Genomic DNA, 20,329 nt, shown 5'->3' with positions numbered 1-20,329 from the left:
TCTTCAGTTAGATCTTCTTCGGAATCGGATGACCCATACAATCTATCGAATATTTCCCTAGCAGTTTTATAAATATCATTATTTGACGAAGATTTTAAAAAAGAAGAAACATATTTTTCATCATTTGTGGGGTTATGTAAAAATTTGTATAAAGATACAACATTATCATTTCTCCTTTTACTTATTTTCTTCTTTGATATTGTGTTAGAATTCTCTACTTATTTGGTTCTTTCTACATTCCTCCTCTAATTTATTAAATAAAAATTTTAAGGCTCCTTTCGCCGTTAATAATGTTGCATCTGCTCGACTTTAAGCTTCTACAGTTATTCGTGTTGGTTCTAATACAGCTAATAGAATTTCAGCCATTTGTATGTAATTATCTTTTCACAAGTGGTTTAAATTTAATTCACTTAATGCCATCTGCACACAGTTTTTGATTTTAAAGAACCGTTTCACCATTATTTCAATAGTATTCCAGCGTGTTTTACAGTCTAGTAGCAAAGCCAATTCTTTTTGTACTTGGTCTTTTACATGTTTTTGTAGAACACCATTATTCACTGGAGAATTTTTACAATTTTTCGTATTCCTACAATTGCATCTTTAATTTAGGATTTAAGTTGAAAGTTATTGCTATGTAACACGTCAATTTCCAAACTAAAGTCATCTGTCAAAATTAAAGTCATCTGTCCAAATTAAAGTCATCTGTCCAAATTAAAGTCATCTGCTACGTAACACGTCAATTTCCAAATTAAAGTCATTCCAAATTAAAGTCATCTTCTGTACTTCCAATGCTAGCATCATCGTCGCTATCAACAGTCTCATGCTCGTCTTCGGATTAATTTATTTCATTTTTGGGTTTAACATAAAATTTTTTCAAAACTGCTAGATGTGTGGCATGATTTTCGCATAATTGCTGCAAGGCAGGCGATAATCTACCAAATTTCTTCATAACCGCAGCACCACCGCTCATAACAGCCACAATATCTTCTTGTAAAGATAGACCAAACTCTTCTAATTTTTGTGACAGTATTTCCAAAGTTATTTCTGATGTACAACTCCCTTCGAAAAAAATCAAACCAAGGTTAAATGAATTATTTTCATTATTTCTGTATAAATGAACACCAATGAACCTACTATTTTTAACGCTTGTCCATTCGTCAATAGATACGCTGAACTTTCTTTCTTCGTCCTTTAGTTTCTTTATAATATGTACTATCTCTGCTTTCTTGCAATGGTAAAATTCTACCATTGTCTCACCTCAGAAGGATTTTGAGGTAATCTAAATTCCCAGGCGGTCATACTTTGCCATATAAATTCACCTAAAGTAATTTCAGAAATCAATTCAGCCAAGGCTGGTCGTTTTATAAGTTTTAAAATAGTTTGGTTAGTTAGATTTTCAACTTTATTCTGTTTATTTTGATGAGACGTAGAACTTTCTAATACGCGAGTGTTTTTGTGGACATTTTTAAGATGTCTCCGCATACCAATCGTTGCTGAACCTTTGCATAATAATGTTCTTGTACACAAATTGCAATGTGCCTCATCGTTGTTTATTTTAAAATATGACTTAACATCTTTGTAAGTCTTGTCCTTGTCGTTGTTGCTCATTTTCTCGTTAAAAACTAGAATAAATAATTAAAATAAACTACAGATAACTTTTTGTAAGATTGTTTGAAAGAATCAGACAAATCATAAATTTCTTAAAAAATTTAATCGCTCTTTTCTTATATAAAATATAAAATATTGCAATAAATTATTATTTGAAAACTCTTGCTATCATAATATTAGTATTTAATGTAAAAAAAAAAAGCCAGAAAGAAAAAGAAAACCTTGCGCAGCATTCGGCTCACGCACATGCAAAGAAAATAGAACTATAATTTAATTAGATTAATCACTAAAGCATTTAATAATTTTAATTTTTTTCTCGAGAAGTTTTATTCAATTTCTCGAGAAATGAGAAATAAAAATAATGACTTTTTCTCGAGAAATTCTCGAGAAAGTATTCTCGAGATTAAACACTATATTAAGATATCTTTACTTTTATTATAAATTTTCGTTAAATATATGCTAATACTAAAAATTATTAATCAAACTTTGAAAATGTGGATTTATTACGATGTAGATACCTAAGAAATATATAGCCAAGAGGGGTTTTAAAATGAACCATAAAGAACATAACTGGCTCATACCGTTTATACTTAGGGGGCATACATAAAGTACGTACGCAGATATGGGGGGGGGGGGGAAGGGGTACCAAAAAAACGTGCAAATGCGTACAAGGGGAGGGGGGTGTTCAAAACAGCGAGTACGTACGCGGTTTGACTATCTATCTCAAGAATTATTCCTAAATCTTGATCTGTATATTAACAAAAAGCAATGAACTTCTCGAATGTAAAAAATCTTTTTTTCTGACTTCGGTCACCGAAAGAAAATAGAAAGCGAGCGATCGCTGTTCAAATTATTTCTTATCTTCAGTAAAGTCGGTTGGACTTTAAAAGCAAATTTTTTTTGAATTGTTTTTTTTTAATTACGCAACCTGGTTTTTATCTTTTCAATTAAAACATTACAACAAATTAATTTTTATCATTTTAAATTAATATTTTACTATTAACTTTTAATAAACAATGTACAACTTCAAAGTATTATTAAAGTTAAAATGTATTTTTTTCTGATTATAAAAAACAATTATTTTTAAAAACAGCTATTTTAATGCTAATAGAGACCAATACCATTGCGAAATGTAACTGCAATTAATTTGAGTCAGGTTATTTTTTTTACGCTTTTCGCTTTAACAACACTGAATCTTATTATATCGTTTATTTTCAAATAAACAAAAACTTTTATCTTTCTATTCGAATAACTGAATGCTTTGCAACAACAAAAAAAAAACTATTTATTTCCGAGATGTCAAAACAATTTGTTGAGAACGAGAAAAAGTTCAACTCCTTGAGTTATATAAAAAAGCATATTCAACACTTTTAAAACAAAAGCAGTATCAGCGCGCACAGGAGTTGTGGAAAATAGTAAAATATGATCAGTCTTTGTATAAAAAAAAGTAAACGAAAAAAGATTTTCATCCAGTGCCGTCTTCGTCAAATAAAATACAAAGTTTTCCGAACGAAACTACGACAGAACCTGAAAGGATTGAACTTAGTAAGCCATTTTTTGTAATAATTTACAAACTTTTTCTCTCGTAATTTTCTATATATTGAATTCAACCGAATTGGTAATTAAACTACATTGTACGACTACATCGCAATCGCATAGTTTTATTCATCATAATTTGTCAACTCGACCAATTTCTCTACATCAAATCTCTATAATTGTCAAGAATTTATAATAATAATTTATTTTTGGGTATTTCCTAATTTAGATTTAACATCAAACGAGAAGGAAGGAGCAAATCCAGCGCAAGTTAAAAGTCAGAAGAAAATCTCAGATCTTGAATCACAGCTTTCATCCTTGATAGTCGTACGCGATTCTGGTTTGTCTACTGTAGCAAGGAAACAATTAGACAATTTGAAAGAAAGCATAAGAAGAGAAAAAAGAAACTTGGACAGGTAAATGGTAAGAGATATATCGAATAGAGCTTATTTAAGAATATAGAAAGATGGCTTGGCCATAAAAACCAAACTTTTAAACAGGCATAAACTTTTAAACTTTTATTGTCAACAAGAATTTCTAATTAAGGATTTACAAAGTTCGCCAAATCCAGGAAACCTTGAGTATAGAAGGTTTTATAACGGAATCAAAGATTTGTGTAATATTTTGTTTTCAGATTGATTCGTGAATCGGTACAACAAAGAAAACGGAAACAAAAACTTAAAGAGGGCATTGAAAAACATTGTCAAAACAACCCTGAAATATCAAGTGCTTTGAAACAGTTTATGCAAAACCATCCTGGACGACCATGGCTCGAAATTGATCAACCAAAACTTTTATCAACAATCATAAAAGTTGTGCAAAATTTGTCAGCAGCAGATGAGTGTTGAAGAACAGAATGTCTTTGTAGTGTCTCCACTTTGGATGATCTTCAGAAAGAGCTGACAAAGATAGGCTTCGACTTGAGTAGAAGTGGTTTGTACCTTCGTCTTTTACCACGACGTGGAAACACTTCTGAAGGAAAAAAAGCATGTCAACACAGTTCCAGTGAAGCTACTACGTCCAGAAAATTTGTTGCAAAAAAGAAATGATGATAGAATGTTTGTCAAATTTTTTATTGATAACATGCTTGAAGTTTTCAAGTTGTTTGGACCAAAAGCTGTGCTTTCATGTCCAATGATGATAAAGCCAGAGTACCGTTGGGCCTTACTGCTGCAAGCCTTCAAGCGCCGTTGCTAATGCATATGGAATACAAGAGCAAACTTATAAATCATGACTTTGTCGTTGGCCCACAGCACAAGGTAATCCCATCTGTGTATGGCATATGCGAAGTTAACAATAATGAAAATGTATCCTACAGTGGATATACTTTCATACGCATAAGAAGTGGGAAACACGATACATCGAATGCTTTTACACATGCTTTTGATGTTACGGAGCTTTTTAAAACTTAGTTGGTTAAGCATAAACCAATTATATTAATGAAGACTGATGGAGTTCAAGATGAGGTACCACGCTTCCCTAAAACGTTAGCAACTGTTGTGGGAGAAAACTGTCATCGACGGTTACCTTGTTAATTGCCGGGCAGTACCAGTTAGGAAAGCATATAAACCGCCGAATCCTGATCCTATTTGGGTAGAGAAACATTGCCAGCAATCGCGATACTGTCTACGAATTATGAAATTCCAGGACAAGTTATGTTGTTCATCGTTTGAAACAAATTGGCTGAATACCCCAACGTTTCATTCCATTTCCGGCCATCTACGAGTGCTGCGAGAATGGTTACAAAGCGATGGAACCGTCTCGATATTTTAAAAACGTATCAAACCATTCAAACTAGCGCATAGGCTTTTGCTACAAGATATACCTATAGAAGGCTTAGTGTACAAAATTATACCATTTGATCTGTATTGTCCTTCATTGGAAAAAAAGCTTTTAAACGGAATTTGCAACAAATGCAACAAATACTGGCCGAGTGAGGCTGCAATGTAACGGCACAAGAAAGCACACAATAACAAAAGATAAAGATTGAAATGGAGAGTGATTTAAGTGAAAGTGAAGAAGTCAATGAGGAGATTCAAGGGGCGAAAAAGTGATCGCGAATTGAAAATTCCGTAAAAAATTTTGGTCTTTAAATTTTTAGTTTCTTAAAAAACCGTGAACAGTTTTTATGGATCTTAAAAATCAACTATAACTAATTTCATTAAGACACTCATAACTTACATGTTTAAAATAATGCTTTTATAAAACAGCCGTTAATCTAGATAAATTAACCACTGTAATATGTATTTCCATAACAAGGTAAATACAAATACATGATTCAAATACTTAATGCTATATGATAAAAATTTAAGGAAATATAAATAAGTTAAGTAAAGTACATTAAATATCAACTACATCAAACTTTGATGTAGCTGATATTTATGTATGTAGCTTTGATGATCAAGGCTACATCAAACCACCAACTTCATCACACTACCAACTTCTAAAGAGTTTACAAATTTACGAAAACATTGATACTAGCGGTACGGCAACTTAAACTCTATTATAATTTTTATTGGTTGATTTTAAAATTTAGGCGCGTTTTTTTAGAAACGTGAAACTTGTCATATAAGAGTGGAAAAACTTAGTTTGATTGCAATCTCTGATTTTATATTCCTTTCTATAATTAAATAAAGTAATTTTTTGAAAAAATTTTTATTTTATGTCAAAAATTTTTTTATCATAGAAATATAAAGAAATTTTTCCTTTAAAATATCCCTCTTCTTTTAATTAGTGCCGTAGCATAGGAGGCAAAGCACTCCCTCAAACCTGTCATTACGACCCCAAAATTTTAAAAACCTTCGATTATTAGGTATTACTAAAAAAAAAAGATCCTCAAATTTAGTAAAGGGTCCTCTAAAATTAGAAAAAGGGTCCCTAATTTTGCTGCCTTCCCTCTCCCCCCTTACCAGATTAAAGGAGCCGTGAGGGCAGCCTAGTAATGGCTCTGCTTTTATGAAATTTCTTCAATTAAAACATTCTAATTTCTTCAGGTAATTATTTTTATAAATAATATAGACTAAATAACGTCTTCAGGTTATTATTTTTAAATGCGTCACTTGTTTTTCCCACTGTTAGAATCCGACTCATTTTGCAACATTTAACTTTAGCTTCCAAAATCGGCTAAGAATAAAAAATAAATACTCTAAAAAATAAATAGTAGTTCTACGAATAATATTACACATGGGCGACGAGAGGCCATGGTGGCTCAAAAAGTGTGGGGGGGAGGCATGAACATTTTATTGCGGGCCCTACCTTGGCTGAAAATATATTGTTTATAACGCTTTTATACATAACACTGCCAGAATATTCTAGCGTGGTATTATTTGTTATTGTCATTGGTTGTTTATTATAATTTTGCAAAAATTTTATGATGGTAGTAAAGGGTTGAAGAATAAAAGAAACTATTTCATAACTATGGCTTTGAGACTTTAATGGCTTTAATTTGCAAAACGACATTCCAATTTACAATCATTTTGAGCAAATTGAAAAGGTTTAAAAATTTTTAAAATTAAAGGTTTAAAATATATTAAATTGAAAGCGTCGTAGATCAAGTGAACTAAATATTTAACAATATGGCATCGTTTTTCTTACTAAAAACTAAAGATAACCATTGTAAATTAGATACTGTTTTGAAATGGGAAAAAAAATTTCATTTAAAGTTTGAGTATGATATCGAAGGAAATGATGTTGTAAGATTACGCTGCTTGCTTTGCAAGCAATATGAAGCTCGTATTAAAAACATTAAAAAATTTTCTGTTTCCTGGATTTTTTTTTTTTTTTTTTTTTTTTTTTATTTACGCTTTTGCCGATAAAAAAAAATTTACAGTCGTAACTTATAAAAAAATAATTACATGACCGGGGCTAGAAGAAGACAAATTTAGTCTTATCATTAAGCCCCAAAAAATGCGTCATTACTAGACAAAATATAGTTTGACAATAAAATATAGTTTCAATGTATATATCTCTGATATATATTATGAAAAGAAAATTTTAATATATCGCATATCGTTTAAAATTTATAGTTTTTCAAAAAATAAGATATAACAGTTGCCTTGTAAAATAAAAGAAACAAAATTTATTAAAATATTAAATGACAAAAATAACATTTAAGAATTGGTTTGAAAAATAAGAAGATATGATTTTATATAAAAACATTTTATTGGTAGAGTATTTTATAGTTTAACTTATTTAATTATATTTATAATACTTTTCATTGCCAATTAAGTAAAAGCAAATAAACAGTATAAAATAAAAGTAAAAGATTAATAAATAACGCAAAATAAAAAATAAATTTCTCAAAAAGAAGATTATCATTTAAAATGATAAAAATATATGTACAATTATTGATTAATTATGTATTAATAATCTAAAGTAATTAATTAATTAACTATTAATTATTGATTTCTAATATAAAGAAGTTTTATTAGAAAAAATTTAATTCATTTTCAGTTAACAAAAGTAATTGCTTAAGTTTTGTTTTGAATTGGTTTAAAGAATAATTAGTTTTCATTTCATTATTTAATATTATGTTCCACAACTTTGGTCCTCTGTTTACAATAGAGAATTTAGTAGCGGAATAATAAGTTTTGGATTGAATGTAGTTGTATTTTGAAAATCTGGTTGGGTATATGTGATTTATTTTTTCAAAAATTGAATAAAATAAGATTGGTAATATATTTTTATCAAGTTTGAACATGAAAATAAGAACTTGATAGAGGTTTAGTTTATATACATTTAGGATATTGAGTTTATTAAATAGTGTTTGTGTGTGTGAGAAGCGATCTACGTTTGAAATTATCCTTATAGCCTGTTTTTGTTTGCTAAGCAATTTTTTTATTTTCGTCGCGTTAGTGCTACACCAAGCAATGTTCGCATAACTTAAGTAGCAATGAATAAAAGAAAAGTAAATGTTTTTTAAACAAGATCGATGTAATAACTGCTTTGCTTTGTACATTATACCTAAATTTTTTGATATTTTATCTTCAACTACACCTATATGTTCCCTCCAGGTTACATTTTCGTCTAGAAACACGCCTAAAAACTTTATTGATTGCTCTCTCTTTATTAATTGATTGTCAATAAAAAGGTCCGGAAGTTCTAAGGGAATATCTGATTTTTTCTGTAGGCGATGGAATAAAGTGTATTTTGTTTTAGTAATATTTAAAGATAACTTGTTTGATTTAAACCATTGGGTTAGTTTGTCTAGTTCTTTGTTTAATGTTTGGAATAATATATTGATATCTTTATTGGAATAAAACAAGCTGGTATCATCTGCAAATAAAATTGTATTTAAAATGTTAGAAAATTTATTTAAATCGTTTATATAAACAAGAAATAGAAGTGGCCCTAAAATTGATCCTTGAGGAACACCACATGTAATTGTCTCATAATTAGTTTTTCCTTCATCATAAACTATATACTGCTTCCTATTAGTCAAATAACTCTCGAACCAGGACAAGTTAGTATTTTTTATACCATAACTTTTGAGTTTCGATAGAAGGATTTGATGATTGACTGTATCAAAAGCTTTACTTAAATCGATAAAAAGACCAAGGGTATACTTGCCTTCATCAAACGATTTAAATATGTCCTGAACAAGGTGAATGATTGCATGATCGGTGGAATGGCCAGATTTGAATCCAAATTGTTTATGGTAAAGAATATTATTTACATTTAAAAAAGAATAAAGCCTATTATACATAACTCGCTCTAATATTTTAGAAAAACAATTAAGAATTGAGATTGGACGATAATTTGCAACTTCAGAAGGATCGCCTGATTTTAAAATTGGAATGATTTTTGCAATTTTTAGGTTTTCTGGAAAAACACCATGTTTTAAAGATAAATTAAAAATATGTAATAATGGAATTGTGATGTATTTTATCGATTTAATAACGACATTACTACTTATAGAATCGAAACCTACACTTTTTTTGGGCTTTAACAAAGAGACTGCGTCTAATAATTCATTTTCCGTAAGTTTAGAATTAGACATAACACTAATGTTGTTTGAGGTTACGTAAGACTTAAAGTGTATTTTAGAAGTTGCTATATTTGATGATAAAATAGGACCTATATTTACAAAAAACTGATTAAGTGTTTCGGCCACTAAGGATTTATTTACAATACAATTGTTATTAACTTTAAGATTTTTCGGAAGTAAATTACCGTATAAACGTTTTTTACCGATTACCTCCTTTATAATTTGCCATGTTTTTTTCGAATCATTTTTGTGTTTAAATAATTGTTCCGAATAGTAATGTTTCTTTGAGCGTTTTAAAACTGATTCATATAGCCGTTTATAGGTTTTGTAATTAGTTTCATTTTTAAGAGTTTTTTTTTTAAGAAACTTGTTATATAAACGTTGTTTTTTTTTTGAGGATTTAAGAATGCCCCTCGTGATCCAGGTGTTTAAAAGTGTTTTTGTTTTGATAACTTTAGTAACTTCCGGGAATGCTTTATTATAAAGATTAAGAAATTCAGTTAAAAAGATATCATATGCTTTATCGGCATTTAGATTTAGTTGTAGGGTGTCCCAGTTGACACCAGTAAGAAGTTTATGAAAATTTTTGATGGAAGCGTCGTTTACTAACCGTGTTGTAATTAATTTTTTTCTATCACTAAGAGCATCATAGTCGATGCATTTTTGCGATAGAATAAAAATAGGGAAGTGATCAGAAATGTCAGATTTAAATATACCTGTCCTTATTTTAATATTTACGAAATCATTTGTAATAATTTGATCTAAAGATGTTGCACTTTCTCTAGTTACTCGCGTTGGTTTATTGATTAGGGGAATATAACTATTTTGAAAAATTGTGTTAAAGAAGTTCTTAATGTTTTTATTTTTGTCGTATTCTAATATATTAAGATTAATGTCACCAACAATATAAACCGATTTATTTAAAGTTGATTTTTTTTTAATTATACTTTTAATGTGTTTTTCAAATGCCTTAATACTTCCTGAGGGCGGTCTATATAAAGCATGGATGACGATATTTCTTGAAGTTTTATTAATAATTTCAACACATAAAGATTCATAATCATTAGTGGTTGAACTTAACTGTGGTTTCCTTTTGAATAAAATTGAATTTTTTATGTATATACACAAACCTCCACCTTCCTTATTTGATGCTCTAACTTGATGAATTACTTTATAATTAGGTAATTGAAAATTGGAATTGTTTTCAATGCTTACATCGTTACACCATGTCTCGCTGAGACAAATTACCTGAAATCTAATGTCAATTTTATGTAAAAATTGTTTCAATGACTCAAAATTTTTTTGAATACTTCTAATATTAATGTGAAGCATTGAAAACGAATTATCTTCCATTCCTTTATCAATAATTTTTGAATTTGGGTTATAGTAAATCGGGCTAGTATTTTTAATTACTTGACTGTCGTTAAAAAAATTATAATCGGGATCCGAATAGTTGTTTAAAATTATTGGCTTTTTCTGTGAATTAAAATTTATATTTGATAAAACAATATTATCAGCCATTTTAAATAAAAAAATAAATCAATATTACTATAAAAAAATAAATCAATATTAATAATTTAACTAAAAAAAAAAAATGATTTTTTTTTTCTAAATTCTTTAACAATGAGCTTATCATATATAACAACAGAATATTTACCGTTTATCCTATGTGTTTTACTTTCTTCAAGAAGTTTCTTTCTTATTATAGTAGTTTCTAGCGAAAAATCCTCGTTAATATAAATTTCAGAACCTTTTAGTTTGTTGGCGTTTTTTAAAATCTTTACTTTGTCTTTATAATTTAGTAACTTAATTACAATTGTTCTAGGCTTTTTAATATCGATAATACCAGTTCTGTGCGCTCTTTCTATGATTACATCTTTTACATTGAGGTTATTTTCAAGAAGGTTTATTATTTTTACTTCCGTATCATCCCAGTTTTCGTTATCATTTTCTTTGACTCCTTCGATTCGAAGATTGTTTCTCCTTTGACGATCTTCTAGTTGTCTAAATCTATTTTTTTCATTCTCCCCTATGGTTGCATTCGACGACATTTTTTTTTCCACATCACTGACTTTTTTATCATTTATCAATTTTTTTTCCAAATCGCTGACTTTTTTATCATGGCAATCCTGATAGAACGTTAGACTTTCTTCAATGTCTTTTTGTATTTTTTCATACTTTATCATCTGCTTGTTTGTTTTTTTAAGATCGGTATTTTGGTTTTCGTTTTCCTTTTTTAAAACTTCACAAGAATTCTTTAATGTATTAATTTCTGTTAGCAATCCATCAATTCGATCGTTAGCCAGTTTTAAATTTGCACTTATTAACGCTAAAATATCTTTTTGTTGTTTTTGGAACATTTCTTGAAATATTTCACGAACTAATTTTATTGAGACTTCAGTGTTAAGTTTTGAACTCATTATTGACAAGATTTGAAAAATAAATAAATAAATAAAAATTGCAATATCAATTTTATTATTTTATTTCTTTCGTAGCAAAAGCACGTCCGTTTACTACAGAACCGCAATCGCAATTGATTCGCCCTGGAACTCCGTCAATTAAAAAAGACAGCGTAAGAAGCCATTGCAACAGTAAACAACATAAGGAATCACATCTCATTGATTATTGGAGTAAATTTGGTGCGGAAGGTTTTAAAGAATATATAAATAAAAACACTGATATTAAAAAAGGGCTACGAGAAATGGGTGAAAAAGATCGTGACTCACTTAATAAGAAATTCAATGCAGTTTACTATTTGGCAAAAAAAAGAACGTTCATTTTCCGATTTCCCTGATTTGCTAGAGCTAATAAAAAAAACGGCGTTGATCTTGGTAATAGTTACTCAACTAATCAAGCTGCTGGTATTTTTACAGATTACATCGGTAAAATTGCTGAAGATTCTTTTAAAGAGGATTTTATAAAGTCGAGATATTATTCAATTTTAAGTGATGGCAGTTGCGATATTGCTACACTCAAACAGGAATTAGTATATGTGTTGTATTTCTTTGAGGGTAGCCCATCCATTAAAATTTTTTCAGTTGAAAGCCCTGACAATAGTAATGGCTGTGGTTTACAAATCAGTCAAGAACAAGCATTTGCAAGAGTTGGAATAGATGACATGGCTAAACTCTTAAGGTTATATAAAACTCTTAGGGTTAAACGTAAACGGAGCTAGCATAAATTTTGGTATTCATTCAGATTTAAAAGCATTAATAAAAAAAAATCTCCATGGCTTCAAGTAGTACATTGTTTTAACCATCGTCTCAAGCTTGCATTAAAAGATGCTTTTGAAAAATGTACTGCATTTTCAAATCGTGAAAACTTCTTACTAAAGTTACATTGTCTTTATAAACAATCGCCAAAACGTTTACGAGAATTGAAACTTTTATCAGAAGCTTGGGAAAAATCCGTTCCTAAACCAGCAAAATTATACGGTACTCGTTGGCTGGATCATAAGTAGAATGCAATAAAAATAGCTTTAGATAATTATGGTGCATATATTTCTCATATAAAGTCTCTTAGTCAAACAGGTTCTCATTCGTCAAAAAGCCGAGCTAAAGGGATTTTTAAAAGTTTGGAAAAATTTATTTCTTGTAATATATTTATGTGTTTATCTAGATGTTCTTGCATCGTTGAGACGCTTGAGTGTTGGCATCCAGCAAGATTTACATGATCCTATAAAAGCTGTCCGCAGGGTGCAGCAATTTAATTGGACAATGGAAAAACTTAAAGATCTCTTAAATAATTCGATATCCAATATTTCAACTATTTTAACAAACCACAAAAAATTAATTGAAAGTATAGCCTTTTTTGACTGCAATTTTGATGGCAATTTTATTAACCAAAACATTCCTTTAGAAAATTTTAATAAAACTTGCATCGGTGCAACACATTTTTACTGATATAATAAATAGTTTAACAGCTAGTATGGATTTACGTTTCAAAGATATTAAGGTATCTCTTTTATTCTGTAATTTAATTTTTCTTTTAAACATTTCTTTTCGGCCAATGAACCCTGTGATTATATTTAATGATAAATAAATAGCAGAAGTGGTTTCACATTTTAAAGACCTCCTAAAAAATGGGGGGTTTAAAACTGATAAAATTTTTATTGAGTGGATTGTTTCACAAAGTTATATATTTCCAATGTTAAAAAATTCGTTAGGTAAATACTATTTGAAAACGTGGAAAAAAATATTTACATCAGATATAATTATTGCTGAATGCAGATATGTGTTAGACGTATTTGAGTTGCTTTTACTTTGTCCGTTTACAAACGCTTAAGTAGAACGCATATTTACGTGATCAACTTGAATTTCTTTTACGAATAGGCGAAGAAGGATGTAGCATCAAGAAAGTTGACCCAACCCCTGCTTTGGATGCATGGTATAAAGATAAAATAAAAAGACTATCTGCTGCTCCTCATCACTTTCCGGATAAACGAAAAAAATCTGCCAATGCAAATTGTATCAACCTTTCTCTATTAACAATATCAGATTTAGAAAGAGAAAGTGATAGTGATAACTCCGATGTATAAACTTATTTTGCTATATTTTTTAAAATAAAAATGGTATTGATTTATTATTAGTTTATTATTAAAATATGTTTTATATTTAAAACTGTCATTGAAATGCACTTTAAAGTCGTAAAAACATAAGTCATTAAAAATAAAATATATATATATGGTATGGCAAAGTAGTAATTGTTATTCTTTATATTTGGAGAATTTTAAACCACTACTTTTTTTTAGTCTCATATTCTTTTTATTTATAATAAATTACATAAATAAATAATAATATAAATAATCGTTAAATAACGTATAATAAGAAAGACAAGAAAAACGTTGTTACTTATAACTACAAACTATTTTATAATATATATATACATGTATATATATATATATATATATATATATATATATATATATATATATATATATATATATATATATATATATATATATATATATATATATATATATATATATATTTATCTTAACGCAATATTTTTATAATTTACCTTTTTTAGTTTATAAACATAATTATAAACATAACTAAAAAAATAATCAAAAAAAATTCCAAAATTCATTTGAATCTAGAAAAATTACAAAATTTGAAGACCAGAAACTTTTGCATAAAATACAGAAAAATCTCTAACTAAAAATGTTGATTTTTTTGTATTTAATGTTTTAAAAACTTTGTTTTTTTGGGTGGGTCATACTTTTTCAATAACAACGCGTACGTACGCAGAAAGGGAAGTGTGGTTAAAAGCGTACAAGTGCGTACAAGGGGGGAGGGGTCCATAGGCATTGATTTTACTGCGTACATACTTTATGGACGTCCCCTTATAGAGGTCAGATTTGAGGCAGATTGATTTTTAGCGATAAGCTTCAGCCTAAGGCTAAGCAGCTTATAAGAGAGACTCGTTAAAGTGTACATTAAAAAATGCATTATGCAAGAAAAATAAATCTTAGGCATTTTCAGGTAATTATGTTCGATCATTTGCAATAGTAGTACAATACCTATAAAAATAATACTGTAAGTATAATAAATCTGGTGTAATAAGACCTGATAAGCCTATATAGATGTTTTGATTGTGTTACGTTCTCGACCTAGAATAATCGAGTATAATCGAGTATAATCGAGAATAATCGAGGTCGAGTAAGGTATAACAAGCAGTAAAGCTCATCAAGTATAACAAGCATTAAAAAACAAAAATTCAAATAGACCTGATGTAGACCTGATGAGCCTATATAGATATTTTGATCGTGTTACGTATTCGACCTAGAATAATCTAGGTCGAGTAAGTAATGCGTATTGATCTAGGTCGTATTAGTTTCGCAAAAATTTGCAAGACTTATTTGTACACCAATAAGGTTGTTTTTATTTTATTATAAAGTGCACCATAAAGGCGTGACGGGGCTTGTCTCTCGGACTAGTACTGCGTATTTTTTTATTTTTTTTTCTTCTTATACTTTTTTCAGAGTTGTTAGTCCTTGGCCTTGCCTTAAGTTCAAAAATTAGATCCTTGGCCTTAACCTTACACCACATCCTTTTGAATTATGAATTTTCTTGAATATTTTATAAATATTGTCACTTCATAATTTCTTTAACTATAACTACAATTAACCTCTAGCATGAAATTTTAATAAAATTATATGGTGCAAATTTTAAACAATGTTTTATTACAAAATAAAACTTCTTATCTCTAAGACCTTGTAAAAAAACGAAACAAAAAAAAACAGAATAGATTTGAAACGTCTTCCTTGCACTCATCAGGATAAAAATAGCAAAGAAATAAAAGTATTATTATAATATTCTCTATAAAATATGATTATAGTCAATATAGCTAATACTGTAATATATTAATGCTCACAGAAAACACGTTCGCAATACATTACTTTTTCTTAGTAGTTCTGCCAGGAATATTTGGTTGAGAACAGTATTCGTTGCATTGAGGATAATAGTCTTTTTTTTGTGTTGCTATTGATAGGTCTGCTGAACAATAAACACAAATGTCAACATAGTTAGCTAAGTAGTACAAAGGTTCAACCGGTTCACCACAATTCATTGATCGAACTAAGACAACATCTTGCAAACCTTCAGACAATTCTGCATCCTGTAGTAAGGAACCACAAGAAAAACACAGACCATCTAGAGCATATTCAAGCAATTGCCTCTCTTCTGTTTTAAGTTTTCGTCAAGCATCAATTATTTTCCACATACCACAGTGGGTCAGGTAGTGGAAAAAAGGATGAAAAAATATTCTCAAAAATGACAATGTTATATACCATTTTATAGCTGAAACATCCGGCTTTTATGTAATGTATATATCTCTGTTTAACTATCATGCCGTTTGCATTTTAAGCTGTTAATAAAAAAGGTATTTTTTATTTTTATTTTCTTTTTATTAATTTAATAATATTTTTTGTGTTACTAATAAGCATAAAATTGTTATTAATTTTTAAAATTTCATCTTTTTATTGTATAATTAAGTAAATTATCTATCAAATGAGCTATTGCAAAATTATTTTGCACGTAAGCTTTATCAAATAAATTGATTTTTAATGCATATTTAAAGTACTTTTTTAGTGAAAATTTTACTTAAATAATAAAATACTTTTGCGGCCCAGGATGCTCCAGAAATTTGAGACTTGAAATACCTTGCCCATTATGTACATTATCGATATATATTTTACCTATTGCCGGCGGATGTAAGCTGCGTCTCTATACACGATTTTTACGTTTCATCTTTGGGGTAGGGGGCCAAGATTCTAACTTCTTTTGTGTTCCCAGGCTCCAATCATCACAATTTTTTAATAAAACATCTTTTATATCACATTAAAATGCACATATAAATATTTTGGAGCTTGTTTCATGTCTGGTTGTCCAAATGCCTCATGAATAATATATTTTTTGTATTTGTAGGCTGAAAATGAAATATTTTGATATCTATGCATTCATTTTGCATAAGCCTAATAATCTACAAATATCTGACTCTGGTATTGTGGACAAACTTATTGATGCTATGAATTTGGATTACAACAAGCAGCAATTATCTACGAGATAAGTAGTGCAAGTCATATAACAGCATAACTCAATTTGAAGAAACGAATAAAAAATGGCTGCAAAGCCATGTTCCTGATGATTTAAATGTAACACTATTACCTATTGGAGAAAAAAAAACCCAATTGAAAAAACCTCAGAAAAAGATTTTAGAATGTCTAAAAATGAAGCTCTTCTCTTAGATGCTAGATTGACAAAAGCTTCCTCCAAATTATTCGAAATGAAGCAGTGGAAAAGGGAGTTAATATATCCTCCATATAATGATGTTTGTGATGCAAAGCTGTTATGCTATCCTGCAGATATATTAGTCTCAAACTTTTCAGCTGAAATAAAACTGCAGGCTTTGGTTTATCATACAGCAAATAGAATATGCAAGGCACAGTATGATGTCCTTAGCACTGAAGGCACTCCAGATAGATTTTCTTTGAGATACATAATAGGTTTTGATGGTGCCACAGGACAGTATATAAACAAATATTGCAAGGAACAGTAACAAGAAATTTAAACAATGAGCCGGCACTTTTTATTACTTGTCTAGTGCCATTGGACTTGTGTTGCTTTTCAAATGGAAAACGGTACCCAGCTTGGCGAAATCCACGACCATCATCAACATTGTACTGTAGACCTCTGCGTTTTAAGTTTGAAAAAGAAACGGTAGCAGTTTCTAAACCAGAAGAGGATCTTGTTAGGCTTGAGATTTCAAACTTGCAAGATACTGAAGTTGATATAAATAATAAAAAAAATCAAAATACATCATATAATACAAATTACTATGATTGATGGAAAAGCTCACACTGCTCTTCCAGATGTTACAAATTCTAGTCAAAACTTTACTAAATGTGGGGCAAGTCCCAAAGCAATGAATGATATTGAAAAAATGGTTTTGAAAAAGGGTATGACAGGTAGTTATTCATTTGGTTTATCATCGTTACATACTTGGACACGTTTTTTTGAATGTTTATTACATATTGGACAAAAAATGACTTTAAAAAAAGTGGTAGGCAAGAATGTTAGAAGATAAATCTAAAGTAAAGGCTCTGAAACAACAAATTCAAAATAGATTTAAAGATGAAATGCGCTTGATAGTTGATGCTCCTAAATTTGGTGGTAGTGGAACATCAAATGATGGAAATACGGCTCGAAGAGCATTTCAAAATGCGTAAAAGTTTGCAGAAATTTTAAATAATGATGTTGAACTGATTCTAATATTGCATATTATATTATATAATGGCAACAATTTCATGGGGTTTAGATATTGACACTGAAAAATTTGAGGCTTTCTGTTTAAAACCAGCTCGACTTTATGTTTATGATTATCCTTGGTACCATATGCCATGGTAATCACAAAAAAAATTATGCTTATTCAAATCATAATCATTCAGTTACTTTATATACCAAATTTTGAGACCTATGGATGAAAGGAAAAAAAGTTATGACTTTTTTCCAAAAATATGGGATTCTGGCCCACTGTACCTACCACACTCATCACAACACAGCATCATGTCACTATTCTTGGCATGTTGTACACTGGCATAGAAAAGAAGAGGACTGCCTTAACCTTTTTTGAGTGAAGGTCTATCATTTTCAGAAGTTTCTGTCCCATGAATATCCTCAAAAAATTTGAAATGACCATAGGGTCTGGAAATTAGTTGATCTTAGAGAATTCTTCAGTAGACACCCACAACCTACCAAAGATTTCACAGTTTGGATTACCACACTTTTTCACTTCAAAGAAATAGTGACGTCGACGGCAACAATGACTTAAAAATTGTTTTAAAATTGATGTCAAACAATTCAGACAAATTTTTTCACTATAGCTTAGATTAAACTCAGAATCTAATCTATTTAAACAACTCCACACTTCATTTTGAAGTTCTTCAGACGCTGACTGCATAACATTAAACTTCTTGTCTTTTAACTGTGATCTTTCAGTTATTTTACTCAAAAGTCTTATTAAGGATGTGATGATGCGAATGAACCTTCCTATGGCAAAACTACGAGGACAATGCTATGATGTGACAAGTGTAATGAGTGGGATAAGGAGTGGTGTTGCCAAACAAATTGCAGACATTGAACCAAGAGCAATATACACTAATTGCTACGGTCATGCTTTAAATCTTGCTGTTGGTGACACTGTAAAACAATCCAAGACTATCAGAAATGCATTAGAATCCACATTTGAAATCGTAAAACTTATAAATTATTCCCATTGAGAGAGGCAATGTTTAAAAATATTAAAGCAAACTTGTTTGATGCTCCAAATGTTGAAATCAGAACACTATGTCCTATCAGACGGACAGTAAGAGCAGATTTACTTGCTAGTTTAATAAGCAACTATGAAGTTTTACAAATGACGTGGGAAGAGGCAGTTGATGTAAGCAAGTATACTGAAATTAAGGCAAGAATTCATGGAGTATCAGCTCAAATGAAAACTTTCAATTACTTGTATGGAGTTATTTTAGGTGAGACCATGTTGAGGCACTCAGATAATCATAGTTACACTTTGCAATACAAGTCCATGTCTGCTATGGAAAGACATCAATTTGTACTTATGACTATTGCTACATTAAATCTCTTTGAAATGATACATCTTTTGATCTTCTGTGAGGCAAGGTTAATCTTATGACATCCAAAATAAATGTTGATGAACATAGGTTCCTAAAATCCGGAAAATATCTAAGAGGCTTGATATTCGTAACTCTGATGGTAATTATCATGCAGACCCTATATCCTTATACAGGCAAAGTTATTACGAAGTAATAGATCTTATCATTGCTGCCATACAAGAACGCTCTGATCAACCAGAATGTAAAAAATATTAGCAATTGGAAGCTCTCTTGATAAGACCAATTAAACAAGAGAGGTTGGAAGATGATGTAAGTGGTGTTCATTATAGGGTGATGGTTTAAGCAAAGGTCTACTTGAGGCACAACTTGTCACGTTTGGACTATATTTTCAGCAGCTCAAAACCTTCCCTGAAGTATATTATTAGATAGATATACATATATATATATATATATATATATATATATATATATATATATATATATATATATACATATATATATATATATATATATATATATATATATATATATATATATATATATATATATATATATATATATATATATATATATATATATATATATATATATATATATATATATAGGAATAAAAGTATTTAGTTGTTATTATTATATTTATTTATTTATAGGAATAAAAGTATTGATTGTTATATCATCAGGAATAATGCAATAGAGAAAAATTAATAAAGCAGTTATTTATTTTCTACGTCAGAAAGTACTTTAAAAAAAAATGTGGAACAAATAAATGTTTCAGATAATGGAGTTATTTCGAAAACATATCTTTAACCAATAATACTTACTTGTTATGTAAAGAAAATCAGTTTAACCGATTTTTAGTTTGAAAAGAAAACATTTGAAGTTGTCTTTTGACATGTTAAAGGCTTCAAAGGGACTTCAATCAAAGTTCAATTTGTTTGGTTCGAAGGGAGAATTAACTGTGAATTTACCTATGGAAGGATTAATTATTTACAAAGCAATAATTTCTCTTTTATGGCTGCCTGTTAAAAATAAATGAGTTAGGATAAATTCACAAAAAATAGTTGTAC

The 20,329-nt window shown here is 29.4% G+C and overlaps 1 protein-coding gene across 1 annotated transcript; it reads right to left on the bottom strand.

Annotated features, from left to right (window-relative positions):
* Positions 1-10,707: 10,707 nt before the first annotated feature.
* On the bottom strand, positions 10,708-11,550 carry LOC136087026 (putative leucine-rich repeat-containing protein DDB_G0290503). The gene has a single exon (XM_065809532.1). It carries the CDS (start codon positions 11,548-11,550, stop codon positions 10,708-10,710), a length of 843 nt encoding a protein of 280 aa, XP_065665604.1.
* Between the last annotated feature and the right edge of the window lie 8,779 nt (positions 11,551-20,329).

This window comes from Hydra vulgaris, chromosome 11 (assembly GCF_038396675.1).
Source record: "Hydra vulgaris chromosome 11, alternate assembly HydraT2T_AEP".
NCBI classification, from domain to species: Eukaryota; Metazoa; Cnidaria; class Hydrozoa; order Anthoathecata; family Hydridae; genus Hydra; species Hydra vulgaris.
This window is presented reverse-complemented; position numbering and strand designations above follow the sequence as displayed.